General features: G+C 41.0%; 1 protein-coding gene across 6 annotated transcripts in view; it reads left to right on the top strand.

Annotated features, from left to right (window-relative positions):
• Positions 1–3,485: 3,485 nt before the first annotated feature.
• Positions 3,486–22,160, top strand: part of RIPK1 (receptor interacting serine/threonine kinase 1) — a 40,139-nt gene continuing 21,464 nt past the window's right edge. The window contains exons 1-7 of one of the 6 annotated variants that reach the window (XM_047734964.1): positions 3,486–3,566; positions 3,838–3,916; positions 14,326–14,545; positions 15,293–15,449; positions 18,416–18,553; positions 19,884–20,112; positions 21,864–22,013. In XM_047734964.1, coding sequence (XP_047590920.1) covers positions 14,394–14,545; positions 15,293–15,449; positions 18,416–18,553; positions 19,884–20,112; positions 21,864–22,013 — 826 coding nt within the window. In that variant the 5' untranslated portion in view covers positions 3,486–3,566; positions 3,838–3,916; positions 14,326–14,393. Of the gene's footprint in view, positions 3,567–3,728; positions 3,917–6,209; positions 6,322–6,377; positions 6,400–14,325; positions 14,546–15,292; positions 15,450–18,415; positions 18,554–19,883; positions 20,113–21,863; positions 22,014–22,160 lie in introns of those variants that run through there. The other 5 variants (XM_047734968.1, XM_047734970.1, XM_047734969.1 and 2 more) reach the window with 5 other exon arrangements.

Below are 22,160 nucleotides of genomic sequence, written 5' to 3'. Positions count from 1 at the left end.
CTAAACATTGTAGGAGCTCAGGGCTCATTCCTCAGACCTCTCTTCTTTTCTATCAACACTCCCTTCCTGGAAGATCTTGTCTTTTAGTTTTAGATACCATCCATGTGTTGGTAACATTCTAATTTCTATTTCCTACCTGGACTTCTTCCCTGACTTCATACTCACATATCTATATGCCTACTTGGCATCTCCACCTGGGCATTTAATAGACATCTCAAACTTTAACAAGCTCAGAGTTTCTGATATGTCCACCAAAATGCTGTTGTCACTACTCTCTCTTCTCCATCAGCAACTCTGTCTTTCCAATTACACTCAGGACAGAAAACTTCTGGTTTCCTCTTCATTTCTCACACCCTGTTCCTGATCTCCAAGCTAATCATGACTTCCACCTTCATATTTTATCTAGAATCTGACAATTCCTTACTATCTCCATTGCTATCACTCTCTTCAAGCCATCCTTATCCTGTCAACATTACTGTAATGACCTTCAAACTTGTCTTTCTACTTTATGCTTGTTCATTTTATTTTTTAAAAAGATTTTATTTACTTATTTGAAAAAGAGAAGAAGTAAGCAAGGAGGGGGAGGGGCAGAGGGAAGACAGAATCTCGAGAAAACTCCGCACTGAGCATGGAGCCTGATGCAGGCCTTGATCTCACAACTCTGAGACAATGACCTGAGCTGAAATCAAGAGTCAGACTCCTGGGGTACCTAAATGGCTCATATGGTTAAGCTTCTGACTCTTGGGGAAACTTGGGAGATTAAGCCTCCCCACCCCACATGCTCTTGCTCTAAAATAAACAAATCTAAAAAAAAAAAAGACTCAGAGGTTTTAACCAACTAAACCAACCAGGCATCCCCTGTTCTTGTTCCTTTTACTGTATTTTCAACTTAGCATCCAAAATGATCCCATTATAATTTGGACCATGATTTTTTCCACACAAAACCCTTCAATGTCTCCATAATTCAGAGTAAAAGGCAAACTTCTTTAAATCATTTACAGAGCCTCACATAGTCTCCCCTGCTCCCTACCTACCTTTTCTGACCTCATCCTCTATTACTACTTTTTATCTTCTTCCCTTTTAGGCACCTCCTTGCCATGCTCCTATCCTGAGCCTCTGTCCTTGCTTTCCCCCAAAATATCCTCATGGCTTCCTCCCTCACTTCCTTTAGTTATTTACTCAAATATAACCTTTGCACTTGGCCACCCATCTAATACCGTGAATCCACTCTCCATACATACATGCACATCTTCAATCCAACTTTGGTGCTCTTTTTTCTCTCTTAGCACTAACCACTAACGAACCACACAGTTTCCTCACTCATTCATTTCCCCCACTAGCATGTAATCTCCACAAGGGTAGATATTTTTGATTTATTCACAACTGAGTCTTTAGTGTTTACAAAAGGTGCTCTGCAAATTTATTGAGTGGATGAATGCCTTTTTGGATCACTTCTATCTACCATCAGATATTCTTATATCTAGTACCTGCTTAGCATACATTAGTCAGAAATGTTTGTTGAATGAATAGGTACCACCTTCATCTTTTTTATAGGTATTTTAAAAATAAACAAGTTTTTTAATAGTTTTACTTTCAAAGAAAAATTGAGTGGAAAGAGCAGAATGCTCCTGCATATTTTATTTCTTCCCCTACCTGCAAAGACAGACTACCCTGCCATCAACATTCTGCACCAGTGTGGCATGTATGTTAATAATCAATCAACCAACACTGACACATTATCATGCAAAGTCCATACATAGTTCACATCTGGTTTCACTTTTTCTTGTACTTTTGTGGATTTTGACAATATATAATGTATTCACTATTATGGCATTAAACAGAATAGTTTTGCTGCCCTAAAAATCCTGTGCTCCACCTCCCTGCAAACCTGACAACCCCTGATTTTTTCTGCCTCGGTATTTTTGTCTTCTCCAGAATGTCATATAGTTGGAATCATTTATTATGTACCTTTTTCAGATTAGCTTTCACTTAGAAATAAACATTTAAGCTTCTTCCATGCATTTTCACGGCCTGATGGCTTTTTTTTTTTTTTAGTGAATAATATTCCATTGCATGGATGGACAAGTGTTTTTGCATATTCACCTACTGAAGAACATCTTGGTTGCTTTCAAGTTTTGGCAATTAGAAATAAATGTGCTATAAACATTCATGTCAGATTTTTGTGTAAACATAAGCTTTCAACTTATTTGGGTAAATACCAAGCCATGTGGTTTCTGGACCATATGAATGGTAAGATTATTTTCAGCTTTTAATGCCCAACTCTCTTCCAAAGTGGATGTACCAATCTGCACACGCACCAACAATGAATGAGAATTCCTGTTGCGCCACATCCTCACCAACAAGTATCATCAGTGTTTCAGATTTTGGCCGTTCTAATAGGTATGTAGTGGTATCACACTGTTGTTTCAAATCTGCAATTCCCTAACGACCTGTAATGCTGAGCACTTTTTCCCATGTTTGTCATTTGTATGGTGAGGTGTCTGTTCAGATCTTTTGCCCTTTTTCTAATTGGGTTGCTCCTTTCTTTATTGTTGAATTTTTAGTATATTTTGGATAACAGTCCTTTATCAGATGTCTTTTGCAAATATTTTCTCCAGCTTGTGGCTTCTTATTCTCTTGAAGTATACATTTGACCCTTGAATACAGGGGTTGGGGCACCAACCGAACCCACACAGTTGAAAGTTAGCATAAAACTGACTCCCCAAAAAGCTTTATTAATAGCCTACTGTTGACTGGAAGCCTTACACTAACAGTCAATTTAACACATAATTTATATACTATGTATATTATATATATCATATACTGTATTCTAACAATAAACTACAGAAATGTAAATGTTTAGAGTATCACGAGGAAAATACATCTAGAGTACTCTACTGTATCTACCCAAAAATATCCGCCTACAAGTGCTCCCGTGCAGTTCAAACCCCTGATGTTCAGGGGTCAAGTGCCTTTCTTTCTCCAATATGTAATCATGTATGTACGGCCTGCTTTCTAATATAATCCTACGGCACTTCCCATTTTGCTTGAGACTTCCCAATCACGATTCTAAAGGGTTGTAAGATAAGTATCACATTTCTTCCTCCACAGCGCGATTATGCCCACTTCACGGATGAGGGGAGATAAGAAAATGGTAATTTGCCTAAAGGTGTAGGGCTGATAAGGCGCAGAGCTCAGAGCGGGAGTTGCGGGGAGTGGTGGCATCTGCCCAGTGCGTACCCCTAAACCAAGCTGCTTCTCCCCAGCGGCGGCGGTTTCTATGATTAGGTAACATGTCCCCTTTTGGCCTCCCGGCTGACTCTAAAACAAAGTAAAGCCATGATACTCTGGGTGACATCTCCGAGAATTTTAAAATCTGGGTGCAAGGCACGGTTGGCCGCGGGGCAGGCGCGCCCTCCGCTTTCCCGATTGCGGAGCCCGCGGAGGCGGAGCGAGCAGTCCACGCCCTCCCGCCGGCCCCAGCGCCCTCACTCGACACCCAGAGGGCGCGGACACCGGACCACAGCTCCCGGAGAGCGGCGGTTTTGGCGGGCCCCCGTCTCGAGGTGCGCCAGCCCGCGGTTCCGTGCAAGCAGGGAGCCCGAGCCGCGCGGCCGGACGCGCACTGACCGGCGGGGCCCACGGAGCCGGGCGCGGTGAGCGCGCAGAGGGGCGCGGCCGCTCTGCAGCTCGGCCTTCCCGGGCTCCACGAGCTCCATTCCCGGCGACCCCCGTGTCAGGCTCGGGCGTCCACCCCCTGCCTGTCCCGGCGAGGCTGTCGCGGCGTCGGAGTAATTCCGGAGCCTCCCACCGCTGCTTCTTTCCTTCCTTACCCAGGCCTCGGGAAGTTTGCCGCGGAAACGAAAGTAAATAACTCGGGGCGCGTCTGCGCGGAGGAAGCGGCGGCCACAGCCAGGTTCGCCCGGGACCAGCTTCCAGGCGGGGGTGGGGTTTCCTGACTAGACTGGCGGGCGGTGGGCGGGGACGGCGTTCACCGGAAGTCCACTCTTGACTGGGCCTTTTGGTTGGTGGGCGGAGCTTGCGGCGGAGGGGGAAGTTGAGTTGTGGGAAAGGCGTCGGTATTCCCGGAAGTAGGGCAGCCGGCTCTACGCGTGGAATTTCCCTGAGTGAGCTGCAGAACTGTCAAAAGCCCAGCTGCGCTCCTTTCTCTCCCACCAGGTGTTAACTCCGTCCGAGGGCGCCGACCTGGCCTCGGGCCAGGAGAACGGTGTGGCGTTGGGTTGTTGCTATCGTTGTTTCGTAGCGGTGATGGGTTTTTATTACAGTATCATTAAGATACGGTGGCACACGCTCTCCTCGTAATAGGATGACGTACCAAGCCTTTGAAAGGGCTTTTACTCTTGCCCTTGGGGTCGCGCACGGGAATCGCAGAGAAAAAGCATTTTGCAAAGCATTTCCGCATAATCTTAGATGTGAGCTGGCAAATGAGAAAGAGGGATCCACTGCCACAACGACAAAAGGGATGAATGTCATAACCCTAAAGACCTCTCAGGTAGTGAGTGGCGTTTGCTCTTACTAAGTACTGCAGAATCTCGTTAGAGTTTGAAGAGGTTAAGCTACATCCTCCTTTCCTAAGCATCTGACAAAACTCCAGGGGTGGGGGGGGGCGGTTATTTCTTCGTCTCTTGCTGATCATTTGGCTCCTCCTTGCCCTGAGCTGTTGTGTGTCTTGGCAAAGCTCGAGTCTGTTACAGTCAACCAACTTTTTTCAGAAGTCCTTGGGTCTTTAGACCACTGTTAAGTCTTCCCTTGATTACACCTGAAGAAATCAAGGCGCAAGTAACCTTTGGAACATAGAGTGACTTAGTAGTTGATCTGCATTTTGTAAACACCAAGTAGATGGCAGAGGAAGGAGGAAATTGTAGTCAGTTAAAAATGTGGTGCCTGGGTGGCTCAGTCCCTAGGCATCTGCTTTCAGCTCAGGTTATGATCCCAGATTCCTGGGATGGAGCCCAAAATCGAGCCTGCTTCTCCCTCTCCCACTCCCCCGTCTTGCGTTCCCTCTCCCGCTGTGTCTCTCTCTGTCAAATAAATAAATAAAATCTTTTAAAAAATGGAGAAAACTGCTGCTCTTCTAAACACAGAAAAGTGAAGACTAAGTTTGTTTAAAAACTTTAGGGTGTATGGAGTACCTGAGTGGCTCAGTTGGCTGAGTCTCTGCTTTGGGCTCTTATCACGATCCCAGAGTCCTAAGACTGAGTCCCGCACTGGGCTCCTTGTTCATCGGTGAGTAGGCTTCTCCCTCCCCCCACTAATGTGCGATTGCTCTCAAATAAATGAATAAAATCTTAAAAAAAAACCAAATAAAATTTAGGGTGTATCATTTTAATTATTACTAATAAAACAGTAGTGATGATTTACTTTAATTTTCATTTTCCTCTGCACTATATTGAGCAGCAGAGATATGTTGCACTTTTTTAGAGGGGCGGAAGGAGCAGAGCAAAAGAGAGAATCTTAAGCAGGCTCCGCTGCCTACTGGAGCCCCATGCAGGACTCATTCTCACAACCCTGAGATCATGACCTGAGCCAAAGTCAAGAGTCAGGCTCCCAACCAATTTAGTCACCCAGGCTCCCCAATATGTTGCACTTTTAAGAATGAATATTATTCCTAAAATATCAGTTTCCAAAATGGCAAATTACTATTTGGTGCTTTTTAATTAATAATATGTTAATACCATCAATATTATCTGGGACTTGAAAAAAAATATATATATAGGTTCCCATACTTTGGTTGGATATTTTATTCTGGAAAAATGATCGACTGCATTTGCCTGTAAAATACTGATTTTGAACCACATATTTTGTTATGTTTTAAAAATTTGGCCTATGCATTCCCCATGTTTCTGACTGTAGCATATTCATTTAATACAGGTGAGCAAGGTAATGAGATTAAGTCTTTGAATGGGATTTTAACAAAGATTATAGTTCCGCTATCTAGAGAAGATGTATGTGTGGGCAAATTGATTGCGGAAGTTTGAATGAAGAAACAAAGGTTCAGTGCCAGGATCTGGTACTTTAGGTGAATCATTTAACTCTTCAGATTTTAGTTTCTTTATTTCCGAATTGGGATGATAAAAAAAAAAAAACTTACTTCATGGGGTCATAATATGCTAACATATATGATAATACCTGGTTGAACTCTTCTAGTCCTGTCCTTTACTCTTCTTTTGGTTCTTCCTTACTCACAGCTCTTGTTTATCTGCATCAAGCCATTAAAACCAAAGAATCTTCGAGAATTCCACGTTGGATACTTGAGTAAAATCAGAGTCCTGTTAGCAGGGGAAAGGAAGGCAGTGATAGGTAGGCCACTGACATTTTCTAATTCTTGATATATGATCATCATTGAAAAATTGAGAAATAGTCTTCTATCACTGAAAGGTAAGTATGAATATTTTTAAAGTCTTTTTAAAACTTTTAAAGTATAACAATCAGTGTGAAATGCACATTTCATAATTGTACAGCTCTATGAAGTATCACAAAGTGAACATGACCCGGGTTAAGAAAAGAACATTGCCAGTATTCCCAAACCTTTTGTGCCTCTCTCTTCTCATTCACTATCTCCTGTTTTCTGTCTTATAGTAACTACCATCTTACCTCTTAGTATCAGGAAATAATTCTGCCAATTGTTCTTGGTATTATTTATTTGTATTTACCCCAGTTTTATTGAGGTATAATTGACAAACAAAATTGAATATAGATGTGAGTATTTTGATATATAGACTATCTGCCTTAGAAGACATTTTAGAAATTTGTGAAATTTTTTGAAATTGTGAATGAATTTCAGTGGACAAAATTTGCTTTCTTGAGTCACTGAATTAACATCCATTTATGAAAAAAAATTAAGAAATTTCATTAAAATGGGCATGATTACATTATTAGTTGAAATTAGTTAACATAAGATGATATAAGAGGGCAGTGTGCTTTTGTTAATTACTCTGTAACATGGCTTTATAAGGTGGTTTTTTTACCTGCCTACATTCAGTGTTTTTGAGACTGTTGGGTATCTAAACCACTCAAGACCTTCCTAAGATATTCAGTGCTTATAAAAGTTGAATTGTTCATGGTGGGGGAAAAGGATCAAAAGCGGTAAAAGCAAAAGAAATCACTGGGAACCATGTAAGAGGTGCGTAAGATTGAAGTCAGGCTAAACCAGCAAACTGCAAGACTAAGAGGAGAACAGATTTGGGTCAGGAGCCAACTTCACAAAGTACAATGGAATTAGCAGGAGGCCTCCTTGCCCTGAGATCCATCATGCTGGCAGGAGGCACTGCAAATCCTAGTTGGTCCTGGCAGATTCCAGGAGACAAGATCTTGGCTGAAGGAGAGTGAGCAAGTAGAACTCCTCAAAAAAGTTGAAATCTTATACTCAGATGGCATATTTCAGTTTAATTCCTTCCTGTTTCTTTACTCTCTGGGCCTTTTTTTAAAAGGTCATATACGACAGTATTTTTGAAAACTGCAATATGTATTTCAGAGTATGGATAGGCTATAACTTATCCTCTCTTCTGTGTATGTGAATTGTTTTACATGTTTTTGCCATTGTGTGTAATGTTGCCAGGACCATTATTGTAAATAATCTGTCTCCTAGTCTCTGATTTGACTAAAGAAATACTGAGTGAAGTAATTATTGCCTTTAAAGAAATAAGTTTTATTATAAAATTATAAATGTAATTAATCTTTATTGTAAGAAATTTGGAAAAGGTAGAAGTGTACAGAAGAAGTAAGAATCTTCCTACTATCCAAATATAATCCTTGCTAACATTTTGGTGTCTTTTTTCCCCCCTGTGTGTATGTGTATATGTATATGTGCCATCTACCTGTAAATATATTTTTTATTTTTACCTATAATTTTGAATGGTTATATGATATTCCATTTTATGAGTGTCATGTAATTAATTTTCCCTATCCTTTATTTTTGGACAATTAAGTGTTTCTTTTTTTAAAAAAATACCCATTTAATGATCGATTAGGACATACAGAATCTTCATGGTTTCCTATATATAATATCATGTCTTCTGCAAATAGTGACAGCTTTGCTTTTGTTCTTTCTAATTTTGATGCCTTTTATTTCTTTTTCTTGCCTAATTGCTGTGGCTATGACTTCCAACATTACATTGAATACAAGTGGCTACAATAGGCATGCTTGTCCTGCTCCCGATCAGTGCTTAGGACAAAACCTGCCATATGTCCGGGTTTTTTTTTTTTTTTTTTTTCCCTAGGCAATACAGACAGTATACAAGGTAGTTTCCTGACTCCTGTGTAATTAATTAGAAGTAATTCTCAAATTACAGCTATCTTAACTGTTTAAAGGAAAAGTTAAGGGTGCTCTGAGAATGTCTGATGGGAAGACCTAGGATGGCTTCCTTGAGGAAATGACACTTCATTGAGATCTGAAAGATGAGCAGGATGAGCCTGGAGAAGAATGTGCCTTTAGAGGATTGTAGGGGAGAGTGGAACAAATTATACCATCTCCCCACCCCCCCTTACCATTCTCACAAAGATGAATCAGTAGAGAACTGCTGAGCAGAGGATCCAAGCAGCACACTGGCATTCTCAAAGTCCATTGAAATGGGAGAAATGTGGATAAGTGAGGGCAGCTGGTCCAAACATATCCAGAACCTTTAAGCAAGGAACAAATCTGTTTTCCTTTCGGAAATGAGGAAATTGAGGCTTTTGAAGTTACACAAGTCATGGCCTAATACATTACAGAGCTACAGTTCATACTCACAAAAGAAAGGCCTGTGTTCTTTCCATAGTAATACGGCTCTGTTACCTCTCCATCAGTGCCTGCCTCAGAGCCATCACTGCCCTTTGCATCTCATCCTCCATGCCTTTATCTGGGTAGCCTCCCCCACCCCCTGTCTACCCCATACATAGATATGCTTCTTTCCAGAGGCCGATTCCTCTTGTTTGGCAATGTCTCATGTTACAGAAAGATGGTCCATAGGGTTGAGTACTTTGCTGATATGTGAGCTTTGCTGGAGTGACATGGTCTGCCCACAGCCTTTGTACACGGTGCAGGTGGTAACCTGAGCCAGAGTGCCAAAGGCCACTACACAAGACTACCAGACATTTTCAGAAATCCCTCAATTACTTTCTTTTTTAAACTTCCTGCTTCCTAGTACTTTATTATGAAAAATTTTGAAGTGAGAAGTTAAAAAGATTTTATAACCACAATTAACATCACACTCAGTAGTGAAAAATTAAAAGGCTTTTCTCTAAGATAATGAACAGGACAAGGATGCCCACTCTTCCCACTTTTATTCAACATAATATTGGAAGTCAGGTACCTAGGTGTTTCAGTCAGTTAAGTACCTGCCTTAGCTCAGGTCCTGGGGTCAAGGCCCACATCGGGCTCCCTGCTCAGCGGGAAGTTTGCTTCTCCCTATCCCTCTGCCTGCTGCTTCCCCTACTTGTGTTCTCTCTCTCTCTCTCTCTCTCTCTCTCTGTCAAATAAATAAATAAAATCTTTGAAAAAAAAATGTCCAAAAAACCCCATAATATTGGAAGTCATAGCCACAACAATTAGGCAAGGAAAAGAAATAAAAGGCATCAAAATTAGAAAGAAAAAAGCAAAGCTGTCACTATTTGCAGGAGATTTGATAATATATATAGGAAACCATGAAGATTCCATCAAAAAACTATTAGAATAAGTGATTTTTGATAATAGGATATAAAATCAATATACAAAAATCTGTTGAGTTTCTGTACACTAATAATGAACTACCAAAGAGAAATTAAGAAAATAGTTATGTTTACAAATGCATCAAAGGAAAAGAAAGTGCCTAGGAATAAATGTAACCGAGGAGGTGAAAGATTTGTGTAATGAAAACTACAAGATATTAAGGAAAGAAATTGAAGAAGGCACAAATAAGTAGAGAGATATTCCATGCTCGTGGATTGGAAGAATTAATATGTTAAAATGTCCACACTACCTAAAGCAATATACAGATTTAAAGCAATCCCTATTAACATTCCAATGGCATTTTTCACAGAAATAGAACAGACAGTCCTAAAATATATATAGAACCACAGAAGACCCTGAATCAGCAAAGCAATCTTGAGAAAGAAGAACAAAGCTGGAGGCATCACACGCTCTGATTTCAGACTTTATTACAATGCTATAGTAATTAAAATAGTGTGCTGTTGGCATAAAAGGAGAACATTAGATCCGTGGAACAGAATAGAGAGCCCAGAAATAAACTCACTTGTGTGGTCAATTAATATATGACAAATAGGCCAAAAATATACAATGGGAAAAAGACAATCTCTTCAAGAAATCATGTTGGGAAAATTGGACAGCCACATACAAAAGAATGAAACTAGACTACTATCTTGCACCATACAAAAAAATGAACTCAAAATGGATTAGGGACTTAAATGTATCATCTAAAACCAGAAAAATTCTAGAAGAAACCATAGGCAATAAGCTCCTTGACATAGGTGTTGGCAATGATTTTTGGAATCTGACACCAAAAATAAAAGCAACAAAAGGAAAAATAAACAAGTGGGACTACATCAAATGACAAAGCTTCTTCACAGCAAAGGACACCATCAACAAAATTAAAAGGCAACCTACTGAATGGGAGAAAATATTTACAAATCACATATCTGTTAAGAGGTTAATATCCACAATATATAAAGAACTCATACAACTTCATAGCAAAAAAAAAAAAAAAAAGATTCAACTAAAAAATGAGCAGAAGATCCGAATAGACATTTTCCCAAAGAAGACATCCAGATGGCCAACAGACACATAAAAAGATGCCCAGCATCACTCATCATCAGGGAAATGCAAATCAAAACCACAATGAGATACCACCTCACACCTCTTAGAACTGCTGTTATTGTACAGACAAGATAACCAGTGTTGGCAAGGATGTGGAGAAAGGGAACCTTTGTACACTGTGAGAATGTGAATTGTTTTAGCCACTATGGAAACAGTATGAAGTATGGAACAGTATGAAACTTTCTCAAAAAATATTTACTCAAAGAAAACAAAAACACTTACTCAAAGAGACATATGCACTCTTAAGTTCATGGCAGCATCAATTACAATAGCCAAGATATGGAAATAGCTTAAAAGTCCACCAATATATGAATATATAAAGAAGATGTGTGTATATATATATATAAATTCAGCAGTAAAAAAGAAGAAAATCTTGTCATTTGACAACATGGATGAACCTTGAGGGCATTATGCTAAGTGAAATGTCAGAAAGATAAATACTGTATATGATCTCACTTATATATAGAATCTTTTTTTTTTTAATATGTAGAATCTTTAAAAAAAAAAAAAAAGTTCATAGATCCAGAGAACAGATTGGGAGTTGCCAGAGGCAGGGGCTGGGAGAAATGGGGGAAGGGAGTCAAAAGGTTTTAAAAAATTAAAAAATCATGAGCTACAAAAAGCAATGTAGTATTCTGGGTCAGATCCTAGAACAGAAAAAGGGCATTTGTAAAAAAAAAATGGGTAATATCAGAATCAAGTAGGGTGTTTCGTTAGTAGTAATGTACAATGTTGGTATTTTAGTTTTGACATATGTACAATTAGGAACTGGGTGAGGAATATATGGGGGAAATTAGTAAATAAACATAGAAATGTAGAAACAAATTTTAAAAAATTTTACAGTAACTTTTATGTGCCCACCATCAATATTATTTTATTCGGTCTGCTTTATTACAGAATATCTGTTTACCACACTCTTTATCCACAAGTCTGTCTGCAAAGTAAATTGCAGATATCAATACCGTATCTTCCTACGAAATATTTTCAGTATGCATACCACTAACTAGAGTTCAGTATGTTTACAAATTTTTCTTTTTCTTTCTTTTTTTCTTTTTTAAAGATTTTATTTATTTATTTGTCAGAGAGCAAGAGAGAGAGGACAGGCAGGGAGAGCAGCAGGCAGAGGGACAAGCAGACTCCCCGCTGAGTAAGGAGCCTGATGCGTGGCTCGGTGCCAGAATCCTGGGATCATGACCTAAGCTGAAGTCAGACGCTTAACAGACTGAGCCACCCAGGCATCCCCCAATTTTTCTTTTGATGCCAGATTTGCCTACAGTACATTTACTGAGTATTAACAAATGCTTATGCCTGTGTAACCCTAACCCCCACCGAGATGGGAGAGTAGTACTATCACACCGGAAAGTTTCCTCCTGCTCCAAACCATGCAGTCCTCACCCTGTCCTTGGGCTATCTGTTCTGGAAAAGTGCTCCTTTGCCAACACAGATTACTTTGTTCAAGAGCTTAACATAGGTGGAGTTGTACAGTATGTATTCTTTTGTACTAGGCTCCTTTTATTTAGCATCTTTTGTGATTCATCGATGTTGTTGTGCATATCGGTAGTTCATTGCTTTTTTTGCTGGGTAGTAACCCATTGTACAAATATACGATCTTTTTTTTTTTTTTTTTTAATCCATTCTCCTATTGATGCATCACTGTTTCCAGTTTGGGGCTATCCTGAATAAAGCTGCAACGAACAACACAGAAGTCTTTGGGGACATATGTTTTCATTTCTTTTGGGATTAGAATTGCTTAGCCATAGTTGAGGTGTATGTTTCGTTTTATAAGAAACCTCCAGACCTTTTCTCAAAGTGGTTGTACCACTTTATATTCCCACTCACAATGTATGAGAATTCCAGTTGTTTCTTATCTTCCCCAGTATTTGGTGGTGTCAGCCTTTTTAATATTCTGGTAGGTGCGTAATGGTATCTCATTAGGGTCCCCCATGGGTTTTTATGCTTCAGTTTAGTTTGGGGAAAATGAATGGGAGAAGGGAAGAACGAGAAGCAAACAGATCTGTTTTGGGATCGTATACAGTGTAGACTTCATAGCACTTATGTACAAATTCTCCAAATCCTCATTGTTTTTATACCTTTCTATTCTTTTTAGATAATGCATTGCTCTTTCATATTCTTCAAATTCATTCTTTATGTTCATAATTACCTAAAACCTATTATTTTCTAAGAGTATTCAATACTCTGAAATTCTTTAGTGCCTGAGACTGTTCTTGTATCTGCTGGATTTGGCTCGTTTGAACTTTGTGCTTTATAATTTTGGAACAGGAGCTGATGTTAAGTTAGAATTTATTTGTGGGAATTCTGTCTGGTCTTCCCTGAGGGTGTTTGTTTGCTTTACCCTTAATTCAGTGATATCATGAGCCCGTAGCCACTTTCTTTTTTTAAAGTTCTTCGTTTGGGCAATTTCAGCCATAGGAGGAATAGAAATTCAAAGCCCAAATCTATTAGAAGACAGGCCCAAGTTTATTAATTCACTTTGAGACTTTTTTTTACACCCCATGTCCTATCTAAGACAAGCAATTGCCTCTGCTAGTGGACTAGCTTTTCCCCTGTCCGTCCTTTCATTGATGAGTGCTGTGTTCGCGGGGGGGGGGGGGGGGGGGGGGGGGGGGGGGGCGGGGAAGATCTCTGTTTCAATCCTCTTTTCTTGCATGCCATGATCTCGTCTCCTGTCCCTGGCTGCATTTTAGACCTTGACCTTTGGATGTCAAGATTGGCCTTGCACAACAGGGCCACTGTCTTAGTTCAGCAAGTTATTGACACATATCACAGGTTATCACAAGTTATTGACTGGGGGGCTTAAACAATGGACATTTGTTTTCCACATTTCTGGAGGCTGGAAGTCCAATATCAAGGTACCAGTAGATTCAGTGTCTGGTGAGAGCATGCTTCCTGGTTTGCAGAGGACTGTCCACTTCTTGTATCCTCACATAGTGGGGGCAGAGAGAGAGAGAGAGAGAGAGAGAGAGCGTGCTCTTATATCTTTTATAAGGACCCTGATCTCACTTGTGAAGCTTTCACTTTCATGACCCAATTGTCTCCCAAAGACTCCACCTCCTAATACTATCACAGTGGAGTTAGAGCTTCAACAAATGAACAAATGACAAACATTCAGTCCAAAGCAGCCCCCATGTGGGCCACTGCCCTAGGCCCAGGGCCTGATCTTTTTTTAGTCATAGAGTTAATTCTCCTTTCTCTTGGGCCTATCTGTGCATCTGAATGATGTTTGTGTTATGCTATCCTATACAGATAGGTCTTTTGCAGTAGGGACGTTTTAAAATTTTTCTGTTTCTCCATGTTGCCAGAAATGGAAGCTTAAAGGAATAAAACTTGTGGTTTTCTGTGATTCTTGAAAATATGACGAACAGTTCATCTTACAATGTCTCCTCAAAAAAAAAAATTAAGGCACACTAAGCACATGGTAGAACTTTGCATGTTTTTTGGATAATGACTCTTTGCATTGAGATGCCTTCTTGTTTTTGTTTTGTTTTGTTTCACAGGGCACAGCTCTGAGTGGGAAAAAGTGGTGCATTTCTGAACATTCTCAGGATTCACAAGGAAACCAACCATGTCCTTGGATGACATTAAGATGAAAACTAGTGACTTATTGGAGAAGGAGTACCTGGACAGCGGGGGTTTCGGAAAGGTGTCTCTGTGTTTACACAGATGCCATGGACTCGTAATACTGAAAAAGGTGTACACAGGACCCAAGCGCACTGAGTGAGTCAGGAGCAGAGGTGGTTGGGCCAGATTACAGGCTGGCCATGGGAAGAATTACTGTGGAGATGCAGGGCAGGGCAGTGAATAAACATGGCCCAGGCATTAGAAGGAGACAGACCGCGGTGTGTCAGTGGGCACACTTTTCATCCAATTACGCTGAGAGCTGGTTATTATTATCCCTGTACTGCTAAATGGGGATTCTGAGGCTGGTTAGCAAAAAGCTCCCAGCTAACAGACAGTGGAAGAGAAGCAAAGAGAAGGAATTAGAGAAAGGGAAGGAGATAGACTCCTGTACTTGCTACAACGTTTTGGAGGGGACCAGCCCTACCTATAGGAAAAAAAAAAAAGGTAGGCCATTAATTAGAAGTTCCAGAAGCCCTCTCTTTAAAGCAGTTGGTAGATTTGTTTCACTTACCTCTTTTCTTTCCAGAGTCTCGTTACCAAGAGAGGCTGCATTTTCTCTTATGCCATCTGTTCAGGCTGCCTCTCCTTGTGGCTCTCCACATGCTTCACATTCATTCGTTCTTTGCTCTGATGTTTCTTGAACACTCACTACCCATCACTGGGAAGGACTGAGAAATTCCTCTACCTGTGGACGCCCACTGTCTGGGCCTGGAAGAGATCAGGGCACGCACAGGCATCAACACCAGCATGTGATGCGTTGGAGGCGTGTCCTGCATTTCTTGGGGGCACAAGGGATGAGGGTGCGAACTCTGCCCATCTTGACAGCACCTTTCTGTCCCGCAGGTACAACGAGTCCCTCCTTGAGGAGGGCAAGATGATGCACAGGCTGAGGCATAATCGGGTGGTGAAGCTGCTGGGCGTCATCATAGAAGAAGGGAACTACTCCCTGGTGATGGAGTACATGGAAAAGGGCAACCTGATGCACGTTCTGAAGGCGGAGGTAAAGAGGGCTTCACTGCGTGCTCGACCCGCACCGCGCCCTGGGCGCTGCTCTTCTGTGATAGTTCTCACTGTAATAGTTATTGGTGTCAAATAACCCCCTTGTGAGTTTGGATTTTCTGAAGTCAATACCGGGTGAAAAGGTCCTGAACTTTCCCTGCCCAGAAGGTGGTCTTGCTTTCCTGAGTCATTGCAGATAGCTGTCTGTACCCCTCACTTTAGGGGGGTCCCCCTGTGTCTTAGTGCTGGAGCTGGCCTTGGTCAGCCACTCCAGCATCCATAGTTCAGGGGTAGGCACTGTCTTCCAGAAGCCCGTGGTCTGACCCGAGGCAGATGCCTGCTGGGTAGCCAGGAGCTGACCGACTGACTGAAGGATGTACACTAGACGTGACTGTCTGTGGAGACGGAATCTTAGTGATTGCTCTTTGATGCCAACGGAGAAACCTAGAGGCTGAATATAGAACATCAGAGGCAACAACACTGGATAAGTAAGACTTACAATAAAAGAAAAATTGTGTATGCAAACCACATCACTTTAATAAAGCATTTTTTAGCGTTTATCTACCTATTAAGGACAAGGCCTCGTGCTAGTTGCTGGGGAGGCAATAGCAAATAGAACAGACACATACCACGGACAGCTGAGGAGGGAACAGTATGGCGAAATAGTGTTTTGGTAGACATCTCCCAGCATGCTGTTGGCAACACATGGGAGAGGTGCTCGCTTCGGTGTGGAATAGATAAGAAGGGATTCCAGAAGGGGGATGCTTGAGCCAAAGCCTGAAGGACAAGCAGAGATTTAAGGAACATGTGTTCCGGTGAGAGAATGGCAAAGCAAAGAGAATATGCCAAATTTGGGACACTGCAAACAACTGGATTTGGCCAAAGCATAGATTGCATGTAGGAATGGTGGGCTGTGGCAGTCTGTAGGGCAAATATCCCCCCCTTTCCCCTCACCCTACAGCTCTTCTCCCTCACTCTACAACTGCCTGAGGTTATGTCTGTTCTTTAGGTCTTCTAAGCCCCAAACATCTCTCGCAGACAGCTGTGGGAAGGGTAACAGGTGTTCGCTGATACACATTGTGTTATAATTGAGTTAGACTGCTCTTCTCGCCCAAACTAGGCGAGACCAGCTGCTGCATGAAATAAGTAGGCATCTTGATTGGGAGATAAATCCTGTGTGACACAAGGCATCCTGTAGGATGATGTGAGATAAGGTGAACTAGTTTGGGCTCCAGAGGAATTCAGGAGGATGTGAGGGAGAAAAGCAGAGCGGGGAATGTGAAGGGGATTTCCTTTGCTTGTTCAGAATTTGTTCCAAAGTCCAAAAGTATACCAAAGAAGAAGGGAAAATCTCTAACTCTTTTTTGGATGGTGGTGATCAGGCTACCAATTCAGCTACATTGTGGGTTTTAAATATGGTTTGGGGGGATTCACTTGAGATTCTAACTTCCGTCATTTAAACTTTAGTGTTTACCAACAACCAACATAAATTTTTAGGAAACAGCCCGTTTGTAAACCAGAGACTGCACGTGTGCGTGCACACACAGTTTGCATTTTTCAGTGTTAAGCAAAACTAATGTTTTGGAATGCTCTACATTAACGTTGGTATTTGTGTAACTAGAATACAATTGTTAAAAATGACTTGCGAATTTACAAAGACCTGAAGTATCTGATAACAGATTACCAAATAGCTAGTAAATTCACTTCCGCATTCTTTTCACATCATGATATCTCACATGTTAATCTTTCTATGTTTGTAATCAGTGTGAGCACACTGAGAATCTCTTGTATTCTTTTTTCTCAGTATTATTTCATCTACACACTGCTGTGACATTGTTCACCCTTTAGTATATATTAGCATATATTAATGCACTGTGGAAAATGCCTGTTTTTTTGTTTATTTATTTATCCCTTCATTCAACAACAATTCTAAGGCACTATGCTAGGTAGTAAAGATGCATATATTCTAATCATCATCGTGTTCCTCTCTCAAGGGGTTTAATTTAAAAAAAAATTTTTAAAGATTTTATTTATTTAGTTGAGAGAGAGAGAGTGAGAGAGAAAGCATGAGAGGGGAGAAGGTCAGAGGGAGAAGCAGACTCCCCACCGAGCAGGGAGCCCAATGCGGAGCTTGATCCTGGGACTCCAGGATCATGACCTGAGCTGAAGGCAGTTGCCCAACCAACTGAGCAACCCAGGCACCCAAAGGGCTTAATTTTATAGCATTTTAATATATTACCATATTGGCATGAAAGTTTTATTTTTACATGACAGAACACAGCATTAATACTGTTAGCACATGGAATGAAATCTTTATTTCAAAGGGGGCTTCTTTTAAAACAATGACAGGGCTACAGATCATGATAGAAGGACTCCTGGTAGCTACAGATGGACCCTAACCTGTGGTTCCACTTAAAATTTTTTTCACTTTAACATGGGCAAAGCAATGGGCATTCAGTGGAAACCATACTTCAAATTTTGAATTTGGATCTTTTCCTGGGCTGGCAGCATTATGATCCTTTCTTGTGGGGCTGGGCCGTGGCAATGAGCCACGTGATGACGTGGGGGACAACTGACATCCTCACAACCATTCTGTTACTCACACAGCCATTCACTTTCTCACCTGCTGTTTCAGTATCAGTCAATTACATGAGATAATTACCAGTTTATTGTCAAAAAGGCTCTGTGTTAGATGATTTTGCCCAACTAAGGCTAATGGAAGCATTCTAAGTAGACTTAAGGTAGATGAGGCTAAGCTATGATGTCCAGTACGTTAGATATATTAAACACATTTTTGACTTACGATATTGAGGATGTATGATGTGTTTATAAGGACATATCCCCACTGTATGCTGAGAAAGATCTGTATATCCTCTGGTTCAGAGCCCACTACTCTGGAATAAAACAGTTGCTTTGGCCCGTTTGACTTACCTTTCCTTTTCATAGACTTAATGTCACTTGTTTTAGGTCAGTATCCCCCTTTCTCTAAAAGGAAGGATAATTATGGAGATCATTGAAGGGATGTGCTACTTACATGGACAAGGCATAATACACAAGGACCTAAAGCCTGAAAATATCCTCGTTGATGATGACTTTCACATTAAGGTAAATCATAATCTGAAGGTTTCTAGAAGCTTGGGGTGATTTAATTTTAATTCTCCATTGTAAATCCACTTCTGTACCTTCTAGACCCCTAAAGGAAGACCTCACTCAGCTTAGAGCTGGCAACAGTGGTGCTGGAAGGTTCTGCTGAGCATTGACAAGAAAGTTATGGACTTGATGGAGTTCATATTACTTATTTATTTACTCTCATCTACATTTTTTATCAGTTTTTCTATTTTTAAACTGTAACTTACTCCATTGTAGTAAAGGGAACAAGGGGAAGAGGTTTTCCTTTTGTTCACTCAAGAGCAAACTTAACTAGGTGGAACATCACATCTAATTGGTTTTGGCAGCAGGAATCCAAGCACGAGAATCTGAAAGGGGAAGCAGCACTTGGGGGAGAACTCAGGAACTGCTTACGCAGGCATCTTTCCACTACAAGATTCTGCTTCTAACACTTCCTTCTAGTCTTGGACAGATTTTATTCCTACAACATTGAAAGAAGGTTCCTTCTTTACATTAGTAACATCTCTTATGTATCTCTTATGTTAAAATCTGGGGATTTTAGATCATCACATGCCAAAACCCATACCCATAGGCTTGGATTCCTAGAGGTGAAAGTGAAACTCTCATCTTTGATTTCTTCTTAACTGTATTGTTCTATTGTTCCACACTTTTGCCCTTGCCTCCTCTCTCTGTTCTGTGTCTGACCTTTGTATTTTTCATTTTGCTTTCTTCTCTGTTCCCCCCACCCCTTTCCTATCCCATCTTCTCTTAGGTTCAGGCTACCCACTCAAAACAATTAGCACTGCAGTCCTTCTCCTCAGGACTTTGGAGTCCTTAGAATCTCGCATCCATGGGCTTCGGGACACCCTTTGGGAAAACTAAAGGTGTGGTATGTTGTCACCATTGGCTGTACAAATCTGCTGAGAAGAAAATACCTTTTCTTCCTAGCCCCCAAAATAGTTGAAAAAACATGCAGAGTAAATGAGGAATTCAAATAAACATGTTTTGCTGTAGTTCATGTCAGAAATGACTTCTGCTTTTTCTCTCCCCTCCCCTGCCCCTAACCCCACTAGCAGATTCCATGGTTTTATTGCTTAAGACTCTGAGATACCAGAATTTCACATGGACATTTCTTAGGGGACATTGTCCAGCTAGTTGAGGAAGCACAAAGTTTCTATGAATTTGTTCAGAATTAGCTGCTCTACCTAGTGGAAATTTCTGGAAATCCACTATACCTCCCATCTATTAGTTAACCCCCAAATTTAAAGACAAGTCTGATTTGCCTGTGGCTCTCACAGAACAATCCCACTGGTTTGATCTCTTGCAGATAGCTGATCTTGGTGTTGCTTCCTTTAAGATGTGGAGTAAACTGACTAAAGAGGAACATAACGAGCAGAGGAAATTGAATCGAGTCTCTAAGAAAAACGGTGGAACCCTTTGCTACATGGCCCCTGAGCATCTGAATGACATCAACGCAAAGCCCTCGGAGAAGTCAGATGTGTACAGCTTTGGCATAGTACTTTGGGCAATATTTGCTAATAAGGAGCCCTATGAAAGTAAGACATTTGTAGAGGAGTGAGGTGTTAATCAGACCTGCTGAGTAAAATAGTGGCCTTCAATGAAGTCAGTTAAGACTTATCATGTCTGTTCATTTAATGTCTTTCTTACCCACTAGACCATAAGCTACACAGGGTCTGGGACCATATCTGATTTCTTCAGTGCTACTTTACCAGTATCTGCCCACACAGTGCCTGGAACACAATAGGTGTTCAACACCATGAGGTTGCATGAAAGTAATTTCAGTTTGGGAATCAGGGATCACAGGACAAGTAGGAGACTTGACGATATATCTGAGTTTGGGAGGTGCCATAAAATTCCGGGATTCTTCCTGGACAAGAAAGCTTGCTTGCTTCTGCTTATGAGACATTGTACTTCATACTTGATTCATTCACTTGCTCCCTTACTCGAGAATCATTTCTTTTCAGTACTTACTGTGGGCACTTTAATTCAAATTAAGAATGAAGAGGTGAGAAAAGACATGGTTCATGTAGGAGAACAGATACAGAAGTAGTCATTCTTCAGATTAATGGACATTCTCTGGTTCCATTTTCTTGGGTGATTATCAGCTCCCCTGGTTTAATGATCACCCATTGCCACTCAAATCTCTTATTTCTAGCCCTGGCCTGGATATCCACTTATCTGTTATGTCCATTACACTTACCAGAGGAACCCCAAAGCAACATCCCCTAAATAGACTCATCTTCTCCATGTTCCCTTTGTAGTCCACTCAGCTTTGCTCTTCTCATGTTCAGAAAATGGCATCACCATCTACCTCCCAAGTTGCTGGACCAGAAACCTTACGCATCCCAGTCTCAGCTTTACCCCTTGTTTCCCATATCCAATCAGGCATCAAAATCTATGAGTTCAAGGTATACATACACTTCTACCCCCACCAGACTCTGCTGGTCACACCCTCCGTATTTCTGCTGAAGCCTGCTCATGCCATTCCCCATTCACACTGCAGCCAAGCTGGTCATCCTAAAAGGCAAGTATGACCATCTCTCATCTATTTAAATCTTTCCAAGGCTCCCTGGGCCTTCAGGATAAAGTTCAAATTCTTCAGTATGGAATACAAGGCCCTCTCTGATATGGCTTTTCTGTCTTTCTCTATCCTTATTCTTTATCTCTCTTTCCTTAGTCAATATGTCCAGTGAGAGTGAACTACTCATAATTCCTGGGACACATGATGATTTCGGGGACTTCCAGTCTATTCATATCCTGCTTCCCTAGCCTGGAATCCTCTCTGAGTCCTCCTTCCTGATTCTTTACATGGATAAATCCTGCTTATTTTCTTGACTCAGCAAAGCCTTCTCTGACCTTCTAGTCATGGTTGTGTTAGAAGAACCCTATGTACTCCTTGAATAGCAGTTACCACTCTGTATTCTCAGTCACTCTCAATAGACTGAGCTCCTTACAGGTAAGAGCTATACCATATTTGTTTTTGTATTAAAATCTGGAGTATGCCATTGGTTTTATTTATATATTCTATTTGTTCTACCAGGCGGCCACCTTGTGATGAATTCTGTCTCTCCTTGCCAAGGTTAAATGTTGTTTGATCATCTGGACAGTAGACTATGTCAGTGCCTTGTCAGGGGGTCATTCTGACCCTATCGGATGAGGCACCTGGACTAAAAGCACAGCCTTGGTAGAGAGAGATTAGCAGCTTTGTCCAAGTTCTACCACCTCCCTACCTGAGACATGCAGGACCCAAGGAGAAAGTCAACTTAAATCCTTCTTTGCTTTATAGATGCGATCTGTGAAGAGCAGTTGATAATATGCATTAAATCTGGGAACAGGCCAAATGTGGAAGACATCCTTGAGTACTGCCCAGAGGAGATAATCAGCATCATGAAGCAGTGCTGGGAGGCGAAACCAGACATTCGGCCAACATTTACTGGTAAGGACATCTTTTATGACCTGTACATTGCCAGTGAGGTGATTTTTTCCTAGGAAGATATAATCAAGAAGTTGCTTTAAGTTTTCAGAAAACTCAGTTCCACTTGTGATTTCAAATTGATTTTCTAGATTTCAAACATTTTGTTCA

The sequence above is a fragment of the Lutra lutra genome, chromosome 6, assembly GCF_902655055.1.
Source record: "Lutra lutra chromosome 6, mLutLut1.2, whole genome shotgun sequence".
Taxonomy (NCBI): Eukaryota; Metazoa; Chordata; class Mammalia; order Carnivora; family Mustelidae; genus Lutra; species Lutra lutra.
This window is presented reverse-complemented; position numbering and strand designations above follow the sequence as displayed.